The sequence below is a fragment of the Microtus oregoni genome, unplaced genomic scaffold, assembly GCF_018167655.1.
Source record: "Microtus oregoni isolate MIOR12 unplaced genomic scaffold, Mior012 000007F_ref0000211, whole genome shotgun sequence".
Taxonomy (NCBI): domain Eukaryota; kingdom Metazoa; phylum Chordata; class Mammalia; order Rodentia; family Cricetidae; genus Microtus; species Microtus oregoni.
In genome coordinates this window covers 10,637,218-10,650,915 of record NW_024543066.1, presented here as the reverse complement: position 1 = coordinate 10,650,915, position 13,698 = coordinate 10,637,218, and the positions used below count along the sequence as shown (strand labels likewise).

General features: G+C 51.6%; 1 protein-coding gene across 1 annotated transcript; it reads left to right on the top strand.

The window, feature by feature from the left end:
• The first annotated feature begins 9,048 nt into the window (after positions 1-9,048).
• On the top strand, positions 9,049-10,627 carry Neurog3 (neurogenin 3). The gene is made up of 2 exons (XM_041656155.1): positions 9,049-9,186; positions 9,290-10,627. Exon 2 carries the CDS (start codon positions 9,291-9,293, stop codon positions 9,933-9,935), a length of 645 nt encoding a protein of 214 aa, XP_041512089.1. The 5' UTR covers positions 9,049-9,186; position 9,290; the 3' UTR covers positions 9,936-10,627.
• Positions 10,628-13,698: the final 3,071 nt, after the last annotated feature.

Sequence of the window (13,698 nt, the reverse complement as noted above, 5' to 3'; positions counted from 1 at the left end):
AGCCCAGGTTGGTCTCTAACTCACTATGTAGCAGGGGACAACCTTGAATTTGAACTGGTTGTCTTACTTCCACGTCCAGAGTGCTGGCATGTAATCATGAACCACCATGCTTGGTTTTACGTGGGAATTGAACTCAGGGTTTCATGCGTGCTAATCAGGTACTCTAGCAACTGAACCACACTCTCAGCTCCTGGTGACATTTTTCTAAAGACGATATGGAAGGGAAAAGAATGGACAAGCATTCTACAGTTGAGAACCTATGAGGGGTCTATAGAGCGAGTTCCAGGACAGCTAGGACTGCTACACAGAGAAACCCTGGAGAGAGAGAGAGAGAGAGAGAGAGAGAAAGAGGGAGGGAGGGAAGGAGGGAGAGCAGCTATGAGACAGTATCAGTAACTAGTCAGTCAGAGCTATAGTATTACAGTGTAGCAAAGATAGGAAAGAACCAAAGAGGAAAGGATACATCTCAGGTGTATAAATTACAGGTGGTTCAAACTCTATGTGGGGTTGGAGATGGCTCAGCATTCAAGGGTGCCTACTGCCCTCCTATCAGACCCCAGCACTTATAGCAGGCATCTCACAAATGCCTGTGACTCCAGCTCCAAGGGATCCAACACCCCCTTCTCGTCTCTGTAGTTGCCCGCACACACATGTGTACGGACACACAAATACACATAGATGCACACACACACACACACACAAATAAAATAAACCTTTTTAAAAATCATCTAAGTGACTTAGAAATTGAAAGAACTTTCTCTAAGGATGAAGTCCTTCTATGAAAACCACAGTTGATACCATCCATGCTTTGTGGAGAAATGAGAGCCACGCAGGAGATGTGAAAATATCTAACGATGCCCTGTGGGAAGTGCCATGTTAGATAAAGAGGAAATGGAAACATAAGCATAAATACTGGGTTCTTGACAAGTCTCATGGCACTTGGTATATCATTGACATGTGCCCATAGGCTGAAAACTTCCAGGAAAGGGCTGGTATAATTTTCTCAGATTGAGGACAGCAGTGATGAACGCCACCTATAACCTGAAATGCGTTATACATAGATATAGATAGATGTGTGTGTTATCACACACTCGTGAGTATGTGTGTGAGTGCACACATAGACCCAGAGCTTCTGTCAGGAGTCTTCTCCAACTGTCCTTCATTTTATATATTGAGACAGGGTCTCCCAGATGAACCCAGAGCTCTCGATATAGCTGCTGGCTAGTCAGCTTGCTCTAGGGATCCCTTGTCTCTGCCGTCAAAGGACTGGATTAATAACCCAGCCAACATACTTGCCAAAATTATGTCCTGGTGGCCCAGTAAGAGGTCTTCATGCTTACTGCTTGTGTGGTAGATGGCTTAGCCACCAAGGAATTTTCCCAGACCTCAAAGGGTTATTATAGCAGGCAAGTAAGTGTCCCTTGGCTGTGTCCGTCTTCTTTAGAGGATGACTTCCCAACGTGTAGTCTACGACACTGAATAGTTATCCTGACTCTATGGAGTCTTGGAAGACGATAACAGTCATCTAATCTAGTCCCCGTCTCTAAGGAGAACACACAGTCATTTCAAACCAGAGAATATATCTTTACAGACAAGATTCTACCCCTTGTTTGGAGGACCCCTGCCATTTTTGTCTGCAGAGATAGCATGGCTGTCAAGAGCCTCGATTCCTGCTTTTTCTAAGTCATTTTCCTTAGAACCTTGGGAACAGCTGGCTACCATCTTCTCATAATAAATCTTCGTAAACACTTACAGGAAAAAGGGAACATGTAACCAACTGACTGAAGGCGGCTTGATGTCTAGGCATTGACAAGACTTGATTTCTAGCTTTCTGTACAGACCGGAAGCTCTGCAAAATCTTGCTTTTTTTTTCTATACACATATCTGCAAAAGGCAGTCCTTCCATCCAATAAAGTCATATGCAGGGCGTCTCCTATCCAAGGACAATTTCCAGAGGAAAAGAATGGATGAGCCGTCTGCACACACCATCAGGGGATCTCGTCTCTTAGCTTTCACCCTCTTCTTTGATATTGTCCAGCAGGAGTCTAAGAAGGGTTGTTTTATCATAAGCCCAGAAGTGGAAGTCAGTGTGTAATGCCCCAAAGGTAGATGGGGCAATTTAGGATCAGGCCCAGAGATAATAGAAGGTAAATCCCAGCAACTTGGGTGGCTGAGCCAGAAAGATCACAAGTTCAAAGCCAACCTGGATAGATTAGTGAGTTCTTGTCTCAAAGGAAGAGAAAGAGGACCAGGACTAGAGCCAGCAGTAGAGCCCTTGCCTAGCAAGGGTATGGCAGAACTAGGGCTAGGTGAAGGGGAGGCTGGGCCAAGGATGGAAGAGTCAAGGAAGCATTCTGTCTTGGAGTTGCACAGGTCTTTTCCTTTCTCTAGACTCCAGAACAGTAGTTCTCAACCTCCCTGGTGCTGTGACCCATTAATACAGTCCCTCATGTTGTGGTGATCCCACCCCAACCATAAAATTATTTTCATTGCTACTTCATAACTACTTCCTGACTGTAATTTTGCTACTCTTATGAATCATAATGCAAATGTCTGTGTTTTCTAATGGTCTTTGGTGACCCCTGTGAAAGGGTCATTAGACCTCAAAGGGATCACAACCCACAGGTTGAGAACCACTTCTCCAGTGCATGGATGGAGTGGGTGGGTGGGAAGAAAGAAGCTCTAGAGCACCTAGGAAGAGGAAGGAAGTTTTGTTATTTATGGTTCAGAGCCGCTTCCATTCCTGGTGCCCATAAAGCCCCATAAAGGGTCCCTCCCAAAGGGTGGAGGGATGGAGATCCTGGGTGCGGACAGTGAGAGAGTAACACAGTGAAAATCCCCCTCTGGGGTACTATAGCCTTAACTGCAAAAATGTGAAGTAGGAATTTAAAAAAATTCCTTTCTGTCTCCCCTACAGATTATGTGAACATCTAAGGAGGTGTTCTGCTTCCGTATAAATAGTACTCCCACTGAGCACTGAGTGGAATGAACAGTACTGTTGCTAAGTACTGAGTAGGAAGCGGTGATGCAGCTCAGCCTGCTGCTTCCATACTGGGTTAACCTAGGATTAACCTTATTTTATTTTATTTTATTATTTTATATGTATGGGTGTTTTGCCATTCAGAATGCATGTCTGCTCACTACATGCATGCAGTGCCCATTGAGACCAAGAAAAGGGTGTCACCCCCACCCCTGTGAAATCAGAGTTACAAACACTTGTGAGGCGTAGGTGCTGGGAACAGACCCCAGGATGTCTGTAGGAGCAGCCAGTGCTCTTAACTGCTAAGCCATCTCTCCAGCTCAGCTCCTTTTCCAACCAGTTCCTCACTAGCATATGCTAAGTACTAGATTTAACTATCAAGAAACGCAATCCACACTTACACCCAGAAGCCAGAAACAGGTTGGGAAAGGGGATGCGCCCAGGGTCACACTCACCACCCCCCCCCCCCAAGCTGGATGAAATGGAGGTATGAAAGTCAGGCATGGGTAGATACTTCCGGGTGTTGCATCTGCGCCAAGGGCTGGAAGTTGGGATCTGAGGAGGCTTCCTAAACACCAGTGCCAAGCTCATGCCTGCTGCCACTTCCGCTGTAAAAGAGAAACCATTACCCAGAAGGAAAGACAAAGGGAGACTGGATGCTGTGTTGGGGGTTGGGAGCTGTTGATATCCAAGACTTCCAAACTTGGTATATTCGAAAGGGAAATGTCAAAGTATTTCCCCTACCGCTTCTTCCCTCAATAAGTAAGAAACCTGTAGAGGCCCTGTGCCGTAGTGACTGGAGACAGAGGCAGATCCAGGCTCCCTGTGCAGCCCTGCACACACACACACACACACACACACACACACACACACACACACAGTGTGCTTCTCACTATATTTTCACTATATTTTGTCACCTAGTCCAGGTGACAAACTTGCACCAACCAGTCATGAATGGAGACCTGCACGCAGAAGAGTAGCAAACAATTCCTCAGGGTTACAAGGCCCCAAGTGACCACCAGAACCCAGAGTCAGGAGGTGGCCAGAGTTCAGACCCTACGGCTCAATTCCACTCAACCCAAAGGGTCCCTATCCAGGCTGTCTTAAGGTGAGCATCCTGATTCATCCTCCCAGAGCTCACCTGACTTGAGCGCTTCACAAAAGGGCAAGCACCAACCTGGTGAAACTTGGAAGTGGCCTCTCCACCTTCTCTAGCTTCCCTTGTTTATTTTTTTCTGAGTAGAGAGAATCACACAGTCTGTTTATTTCCCCAAGCCGGGCAGGCGAGAAATGGGACATATGGGCATTTTGCGCTCCGCATCTGTGTCTTCAGTCAGGGGTTTCTGTGGATGCTTGCACGTGTGTGTGTGTGTGTGTGTGTGTGTGTGTGTGTGTGTGTGTGTTTGGGGCCTGGCGCTGGGAACAAACGTGCATCTGTTAAAGCTGACAATAAAGTCCTAGAGTAAAGCTGCCAAGATTGGGGCATTGGGGGGCGGAAGACAGAAGGTGGAGGAGAGTTGGAATCTCAAAGGCGAGGCCAAAGCACCCGGCCCAGGTATTATGTCGGGAGAAGGTGAGGCGAGCAGCTGCTCCTTCTCGCGGGGTGTGTATGGGAGCGAGAGTGCATGTGCGCCTGAGAGGAGTACACACGAGCTGCCCGACATATGTCGCCACAAATCACAGTAACTGTCCCTCCTCCCACCTCCCACTCCCCGCGCAGTTCCTGACCCAGCGCAGAACTGGAGAAAGCGCTGAGAAGAGGCGCTATTTCAACAGGTGTCTGGGTGCGCAATGCACCTTTTCAAGCATTGACAGGCGCGGCTGGCGGCAGCAATAATGTGGACACTTTGTTTCCTGGCTCTGCGCGCTAGCTGCGGGCGCCCGGGGGGAGGCGGCTCCAGGCAAAGCGGGAGATCTGGAAATAAAGACCTCGGGTGCTCCAGAGTGTCCCAGCCCCTCTCCTCCCTTTGTTGGAGGACTCCCTGGGCCGAAGCTCCCTCGTGCGCTCTGTGGGGTAGCATATGGCGCCCTCTCACCTACCCAAGAAAAGGAACCAGCCACCCATTCAAGAGCGCACGAGCTCCCAGGGCCCCCGGAGGGGGGAGTCACTAAGGGAATGGCCCCTCTCCTAAAGCCAGTGAGCAGCTCGCCTTATCTGTCCCCACCCAACCTCCACCATGCTCTCAGCTGGCGCAGCAGCCGTTGGGTGGGGAGCAATGCGCTGGGCAGCACCAGCCCGCGGAAGCGCCCCAGCTCTTGGCAGATGAAATATGGGGTTGGTGAGCCCCTGGAGACCATATGCTTTCAATAAAAGAAGACAAATAGGACCGAGATAGGCCTTGCAGCCAACCTGTTATAAATGAGTGGCAATTGGGCCAATGTACACGGGGGCAGGGCCCCCGGGGGGAGGCCTGCTCAGTGCCAAATCCATGTGTCAGCTTCTAGGACAGGTGTGCCCAGGGGCCAGGGGCCAGGTCTCCCCCCCTTCGGGTTTATCACGGCAAAGGTAATATTGTGCTAACTATGAGTAAACAGTCATTGTGAAGACCAAGGAGAGTTTATCAGAGGCGAACTAGTTAGGGGGTGGCTTAACAATAAAGTTGCTCGCCTTAGGAGCAGGTGATGGCTGGTTGCGCTGACTCCCGCCGGAGATGTTTTCCAAAGCACCCCGCTTTACAATCTCTTGTAATTATTTATTAAACGAAATCTATTTATTATTATTTTAGCAAACACTGGAGACAGGTGGGGCTTTCTTTTCGTCGTCTCCTTTTGTTTGAAGGGCTGTTTGAAGTGGCCAGTCTCGGTCCCGGCAGCCTCGCTCGCCAGATTTTTGTCTTCCTCTCTTTCAGGGCCTAAGCGAAGGCGAGAGAAAGAAGCCCCCTCCTCTGACAAGCCATTAGCTATTCAACTTCCCATGGAGGCCCCCCTCCTCGCTAGATCCTCAAAGAGCCCCCAGACAAGGCTAGCATTACCCCCGCCCGACCGCAAGACGCTAGGGCCAGTAGCTGCCTAACCCTCAATTCCAATCTGCCTGCCGTCTCCAGGCGTCTGACTGTCGCCTCTCTCTCAGAACCCCTCAGGTCCCCAAGCAACTCTAGGTCTTACAAGGTGGAGGAACACAGGGGTTCTGGAGGCCTCGGGGGCGGTGGATGGATGACCCCCTCACTGTAAGAACAGGTTTTGCTCTGGGACGCAGAGAGCAATTTTACAAGTACAATTGGCGCGCACTGCGCAGTCAACTGCGCCTCCACCTCCAAAAGTCCAGGGATTAACTTTGGAGAGGGGTCTGTGGGTCCCTGGCAGCTGAGAGAGAGAGTATGGATCCTGAATCTCTAAACTTCTAGGACTCATAGACATTCAGGTCGGCCTCCTGACTACATGAAGACTGGCAGGGAGTTTGGGCATTACTCATGCGCACTGCCCCTTCGCGGCGCGTTCCTTACCCTGACTGCTTTTTGCGCAAAAAAGGCTGCTGGCTGCCGACAAGCCCAGAAGAGCCCTGAACCAGAGAGATAGTGAGGAAACTGCACAAGAATTCCAAAAGGGCCTCTACCTATCAAGAAATTTTACCAAGAACCCCCAGGATTTCCCCTGGCCGGGGAAGCTCTGCGCTCTAGCCAAAGTCCTTTAGATTCACAGGGCAGGACCCAGCCAGGGAGAGTCCTGTCCCATGTACAGTCACAGGATAGATGACAGCTACAGATGTAGGCTGCTTTTCAGGAACCCAGGGGAACCCATGATCGCTTGGGTCCCCCTAGCAACCTGGGTTCCCTCCATGCAGCCCGATTGGGTCTCAGGGCTCTAAGGATGCCTTTTAAGTCATTTTCCCAGTTTCTGATTTTCTGGGGTTGGAGAGGAGAGATAATTCAAGCAAAGCTGTGGTCGGGGACAGAAAAACAGAAAGTTCGACCATGCTTGGTGCTATTTCCTTTGTCTAGGAGGGTGGGGTCATGACTTCTGCACTAATCTACTCTGCCTGTCTTCAAAGACTCAGACATCCTGTTCTCTGCATTTTGGGGTCTCTCATTCTTCCCAAATCATGGCAACGAGAACGGGGGAGGGGAGGACGGGTGGTGTCTAGGATTAAGAAGAAGCTCAGCTTCTGAATTCTTCATAGTTCTTAGAAGATTTGCTGTGTGACCTTGGACAAGTCACTTTCTTCTCGGGTACTTGGCTTTTTCATCTGTAGAAAGGGGTTTCAAGTCCCCATTCTGAGACCAGAAGACAAGCTTGAAGCAAGGCACAACCTAAAGGAAGACCAGCAGCAGAAGACAGAGCCTAAGAACCCGGCGCTCAGCAGAGTCTGGCCTTGTTTTCAGATTCAGTTTCTCAACAGTGGAGAAGGAAACCCCCCCTCTTCACTCAGGATCATTTAGCGTCCATGGGGATAGAGCCATTGCCGCCACCCAGTCCTACAACCCCCTCCTGCTGAACCCCAAGTAAATCACCCTCTGCCTAGGAGATTCTGTGCTGCTCCCTCCCCTCCCCTGCATCCCAGGCAGTCAGAGGCCAACACTAGAGCCCAGCCACGAACCTACCTCTCGACCCTGACCCCATCCCCTTATTCTCCCAACCAGGGCATGGCCCCTTCTGCAATTTCCGGGAGTCTCGGAGTAAGAGGACATTTTAGAAAGAATAGAGCTACTGCCTAGAGTCTTAACTCCCAGCCCCGGTTTCCTCGGAGCCGCACACAGGGAAGAAGAGAGAGCGGAGAGCAGCGGAAGCCACAACCCCTCACCCTGAGTGACCGGAAACCGGGTGTCCGAGGCGGGGACGAGAGGGGCGGGTCTGCAGGGAAGAAAGGGCAGGCAATGTTTTCAAGGGTCGCAGGAAAGATTTCCAGGCAGCTTTGAGAGGGACAAATAAGAAGGCTTGGAGAATCCTTGCCCTGCCCTATGTTCACCCACAGTTCAGAAGTGATGGGGGGCGGGGCAAGAGAGGGGCTAGACTAGGTGAAACTGTCGGCCCTCTCTGGTCTGTGATTGGGCAGGAGGACTAAAGGGGACGGAGAGTAGATCTGCTTTTCTCCCAGTGCCTGCACATCATGGCATTGAAAAGACAAAAAGGCTAACCAAGAAGAAGCCCCTCCTGACCTCTTCACACCACCTGCCTCCTCGGGGTCAGGACTTCCTCAACCCCAGGATATCGTCTGTCCCTGAGGGGGAAGTAGTGGGGTGTCCCTCTGCACTCCCTCCACAACCACCCTCACCTCTGGAATGGAATCCACTCTCTGATGAGGAGGATGTGGGGGTTCTCCACAGCTGATTTGGGAGTTGGAGGAGAGCATCTTGGCTTCTTTGGACCTAAACACCGCCAAACGATGATCTCTGCGTAAAAAAGACTTGCGCAGAGCCTTCTCTAAGTCACTCTGTCCTCCCTCCCAGAATAGAGAGGATCTATAAAACGCTACTCACACACATTCCCCGCCCCCACCCCATCACCACACACACAGTGGCAGCGAGCTGGGTAGCACTTAGAACTGATGGGCGCTCCTCCAAGCTGTCGGTCAAGACACTTGACTCCTACTTTGATTGCTGGTTGATTCAGGCAAGCCGCTTCCCTCTCTGAGCCAAAAGCTCGCATGTGTAATACTCAAAGAAGAGGCTTTCCCTACAGGCACCCCCAAACCTCCTTCATGCTACCAAGAAAGCGTCTGAACAGATGCCAGGGGGGAAGAGGAAAAAGCAAGGCTGTCCGCCGCGGCCAGACCTGAGCCAGACGGGGCTCTTCTGGCTGGGCGAGGCTCTTTGAGGAACCGAGAGTTGCTGGGACCGAGCCCGCGATGGGGTGGGGTGGGGGAGCAAACAGAGCACTGCTCCCCCCCCCCATCCCTGCCCTTTGTCCGGAATCCAGCTGTGCTCCGTGGGTGGGGGTTTGGGGGGGGAGCGGCTCGCGTGGCCTGGCCCCTGGGCCCCTGCTGCTGATTGGCCAGTGGTGCAGGCAGCAGCCGGGCAGGCACGCTCCTGGCCCGGGCCGAGCAGATAAAGCGTGCCAAGGGGCACACGACTTGTAGCTCAGGAAATCCCCCTGGGGCTCAGGAGGGGACCCCCTAGGAGCTTCTCTTCTTCTTCCAGACGCAATTAACTCCAGGCGAGGACGCCTGCAGCTCAGCAGAACTTCAGAGCGAACAGAAGCACTCAGTTGTCCGCTGCTGCTTGACACTGACCGACCCGCCGCTCTCTATTCTTTTGCTCCGGGAGGACTAGGTAACAATTAGAAACCACCAAAGGGCAGGCGGTACCCCAATCCAGGGTGGCCTCTAAAGCAGAGACTGTCTCACTCTGACCCTTCATTTTTTCCCAACCACAGGATGGCGCCTCATCCCTTGGGTGCGCCCACCGTCCAAGTGCCCCAAGATACCCAGCAACCTTTCTCCGGAGCCTCAGACAATGAAGTTCTCAGCTCCAAATTCACCCCACCAAGCCCCACTCTCATGCTGAGGGACTGCTCCGAAGCAGAAGCGGGTGACTGCCGAGGGACCTCGAGGAAGCTCCGCGCACGGCGCGGAGGGCGGAACCGGCCCAAGAGTGAGTTGGCACTGAGCAAGCAACGACGAAGCCGGCGCAAGAAGGCCAATGACCGGGAGCGCAATCGTATGCACAACCTCAACTCCGCGCTGGATGCGCTGCGCGGTGTGCTACCCACCTTCCCAGATGACGCCAAACTTACAAAGATCGAGACGCTGCGCTTCGCCCACAACTACATCTGGGCACTGACTCAGACGCTGCGCATAGCGGACCACAGCTTCTACGGGCCGGAGACCACTATTCCCTGTGGGGAGCTGGGCAGCCCGGGAGGTGGCTCCAATGGCGACTGGGGCTCCCTCTACTCCCCAGTTTCTCAAGCTGGCAGCCTGAGCCCTACTGCCTCGCTGGAAGAGTTCCCTGGCCTGCAGGTGCCCAGCTCCCCCTCCTGTCTGCTTCCGGGCGCCCCGGTGTTCTCAGACTTCTTGTGAAGAGACCTGTCTGGCTCTGGGTGGTGGGTGCTGGCAGAAAGGGAGGGAGCTAGAGCCGCCGAGATGGGAGGTAGTGGAGGCTCTCAAGCATCCTTGCTCCTTCTGGCTTTCACTAGCCGGGTCCCTGGCCCCCTTGCTGGTTCAACCAGGCTCTCCTTAAAGCTTACAGCACCCTGGCTGCTGCCCATGCAACGCAGGCGAAAGCAGGCATTGCAGGCTGCTGTCTTCTTAAATCTCCTCTGTGCAGCATCTTCAAACTCTCTTTCAAAGCGGATAAGAATAGTAGCTCTACACAAGGGGAGACTCTCAGACTTCCTGGTGACCCTGCCCTCATTCACATCTGTCAGCCTCCGACCGTCGCTTTCTGCAGGGTGGCCGAATCCAGTGTTGGATCTCACTGCACTGGTTCTCTCTCATCCAGCTCCTGCTCACTCACCTCGCTCCATAGACAATGCTCATCCTCTCTGCTGCCCATCAGATGCGGGCAGGGTTTCCGGGCCGCACCATTCTGCCTTAATTCACAAAGGTGATCCTCTGCCTTCTCCTTCTGCACTTTTCAAGTTATAGCCCTCCCCGGAAGGGGAGACTCGGTTGTGAATGGGGAAAGCCCTGCTATGGCTGGGAGCATCTCCCCAGCTTGGCGCCTGCGTCTAAAACCGTGAACTCCAGGGACAGGTTCCTGGAGCACTGCTTGTCTCCCTAAAAAGGAAAAGAAAAAGAAAAAAATCAGCGTGTAAATGGTATAAAGCCATTTGAAATGAGTTTTGTTATGGTAAATTATATGCCTTCCTCTCCCGTTTTACACATTTGTATTTATTGATGCTATTTTGCGGTAGGAAAGTTTATATTTTGTACATAAGAGTATCAGGGACTGGTGATAGAGATTTTGGGCTAACTAATAAAAAATGGACCCTCAAGACTCTTCAGCAAGATGACTCCATGCGTGAGAGAAGGAGAGGAGGGTGGTAGCCACTGCTGGGCAATTCTATTCCCCGGAGTGAGATGAGGACTTTTCTGGGGTCTGGAGCCTCTACCTTGAGTGCTGGGCTGGAGGTAGGGCAGGCCATTTCAGAGGATAGGAAGCCTCTTAAGAAATCATTAGCCTGAAACTCCGGTTCTCTCTGAGACTTGCTTATTTCCAACAGCAGGTTCAGAAGAAAGGCAAATCTCTAACTGGGGCTTTTATAGTCCCTCCCCCCAACCCCCTCCCCGGCACATTTATCTGCCTGGATTTAGAACTACACTGCCCTCTGGGAAGGGAGAGAATTATAACTTGTAATATTAACAGGCATCCCTAGAACACCACCTCAGGAATTCCCCCCTTCCCCAGGTATTTAGACACCCAGCATGACTCTACTCCTAAGGCACATTTTACCCACCGGTCTTCAAAAAAACCACATTTTCAAGCAGTTTAGCAGCGAAGATAGAGGGTCTAGCTGGGATCTCTGTTCCCCTAGAAATGTGGACCCTTGACTGTGTATCCACTCATAAAGTGGCCTGGCTTTTCACCCCACTGAGCTAGCTGTCTATAGGCAGTTCACTGACAGAGACTGGTTCACTGTAGCACTACAAGCTGGCCTGAAGATGTTAGCAGAGAACGGAGGCGTTGCCTCAGAGAAGCTCTGCCAAGTTACAAGAAAACGGAGGTCAGATATCCAGGAACCCACCCAAAGGGGGAAGATAAAGAAGTGACACCCACCAGGTGGGATGCTGCCAGTGACTATGATCTGTGATCTGTGTAGGTTGCTTCTGTCCTAGAGCCTACAGGTGGCAGTTTCTCAGGCTCTGATGCTAATGCCTCTGTGTCTTTCTCTCTGGTGCCCGCCCCCCTCTGGATCTGAAAGTTCCCTCTATTTCCAAGTCCCTAAAGGACGCTCAGAAGAGTTGTCTTCCTTATCAAGGACAGGGATTGCAGGGGGGCTAGGAGTGGGGGTGGGCACTGCAAACAAGCGAATGAACAGCGTGTTGTTTCAGTTGGTGGCTTTAATCTGGGAGGAGGAGATTAATGGGTTATTGGAAACTTCAACAACAGCCAACTTTTCACCTGGGGCACTGCCCAGGGTGTTAACAGCTCCATGCTGCACAGACCAAGCCTGCTGTGTGTTGGTACTGGGTGGGGGGAGGGGTATAGGCAGATCTGAAAAGCAGGACGCTTCCCCTGCCTCCTGGAAGGTCCGCATGGGTATAGACAAAGTCATTCAAGACCTAAGAAACGTCGTTGCAGGCGATATGAGCCCCAAGAGGAGGCTGGGACTAGTACCTGGGCTCTGATGGCAAAAGGTTTGCCCGAAGAGGTCCTGGGAGGGTGGAGTTAAAAATAAGGAGAATTACTGAAGTGGAAAGATACCTTTTCCTGTTTTAGGCTGTGGGAAGTAGTGTTTCTCTAGGGTGAATGGGAGCTCCTTTGGTACAAGTGACTCTCTGAAGCGAGCTAGTGTCTGGACAATGGAAGAGGCTGGGGTGCACCCACTGTCCATTTCCCCAAGCACTCTCTAAAGGGGAGTAGGTGAACACACACAGCCTAATCCTCTACCCCCCTGAATGTACACAGGTACAATCTAAGTACCCTGGCTCAGTTGCTACCCAGTGTTAAGTGTGGATTTGATTCCAGAGCTATGTCGCCTATTCTGCAAGTTCGGGGGGTGTGGTGTGGGGCATGGGTGGATGAAGGCTTAGGGATTGATTTGAATTCCTGCAAAATTTAGAGTTCTGTGGCTTAAATAGCAGCACCAGTGTGTGTTTCTTCCTGGAGAGCCCTTCTTGGAAGTGTGGGAGGTGTGGATCCAACTCAAAACAGCCTTGCCTCTCACCTCTCTGGACATTTTGGATGTTTTGTAGCTTTTAAAGCTCAGTACACCTGCTGCAAACTCCTTCTGGCCAGCTTTCCTTGGTTGGTCTTGTGGCCTGGGGTGCCCAGCTCCCAGAAACCCTGACAAGATTCCAAATCCTGTCAGGAAAAGGCCTTTGGGTAGAGTGAATCTCCATCCTCTCGTGCTTTTGTCTGAGTCCAAGTCTAGCTCCCAGAACAGCGCATGAATCTTGGACTCAACCCCACCCCTCCCCAAGCCCTTCAGCATACACACAAGCAGGTAGATTTATGGTGCCCTGCCCCCATCTCACCCTTCCCCCACAACCCCCAGCCGGCCTTGGTTGGAGGACAAAGCAACCCAGAGCTGTTGGAATGCTAATGTCTGGGAGCCCATCCACTGGGCTGGCACAAAAGCAGGCAAGGCTGGGAGCACCCTTTCCTTTGGGCTACCGGGCTGTATGACCTTGGACAAGTCCTCCAAGCTAAATCAAAACGGAAGTTGGAGACAGTTTCTAAAAACCCATCCACTAGATTCTGGCTTTGCTTACAAAGAATGAAATTACAGCACCCCCACCCCACCCACACGTCCACTAGGAATGGTGTAAAACACCTTTAAGTTCCTAGCACCAAGGTCAGTGTGGGAAGGCTCAGGGTGGGGTAGTTTACAGACTAAACGCCAAGCAAATCTAATTACATTTATGCAACTTCTCTCTTTTGAGTCCCCGCTCCCCAGTATACATGAATTTTCAAATTTCTGGCAGCCCACTGCTCAAGAAAAAAAAGCAGGACCTGGCACTTGCTGACCTGCCTGTCTGACCTTCCAAGAGCCAGATGTAGGGATGGAGTGTAGGGGATTTGAGACTAGGCACCCATCTCAGGTACCCTCTTAATGCCAGAGCGCAGGGCAAGATGAATGGCCTCAGTAATGCGAGCATAGAGCCCAGAAGTGACTTC

Excerpts from the sequence above, each read along its gene's own strand:
- Neurog3 (XM_041656155.1), top strand. The coding sequence starts at position 9,291 with ATGGCGCCTCATCCCTTGGGTGCGCCCACCGTCCAAGTGCCCCAAGAT.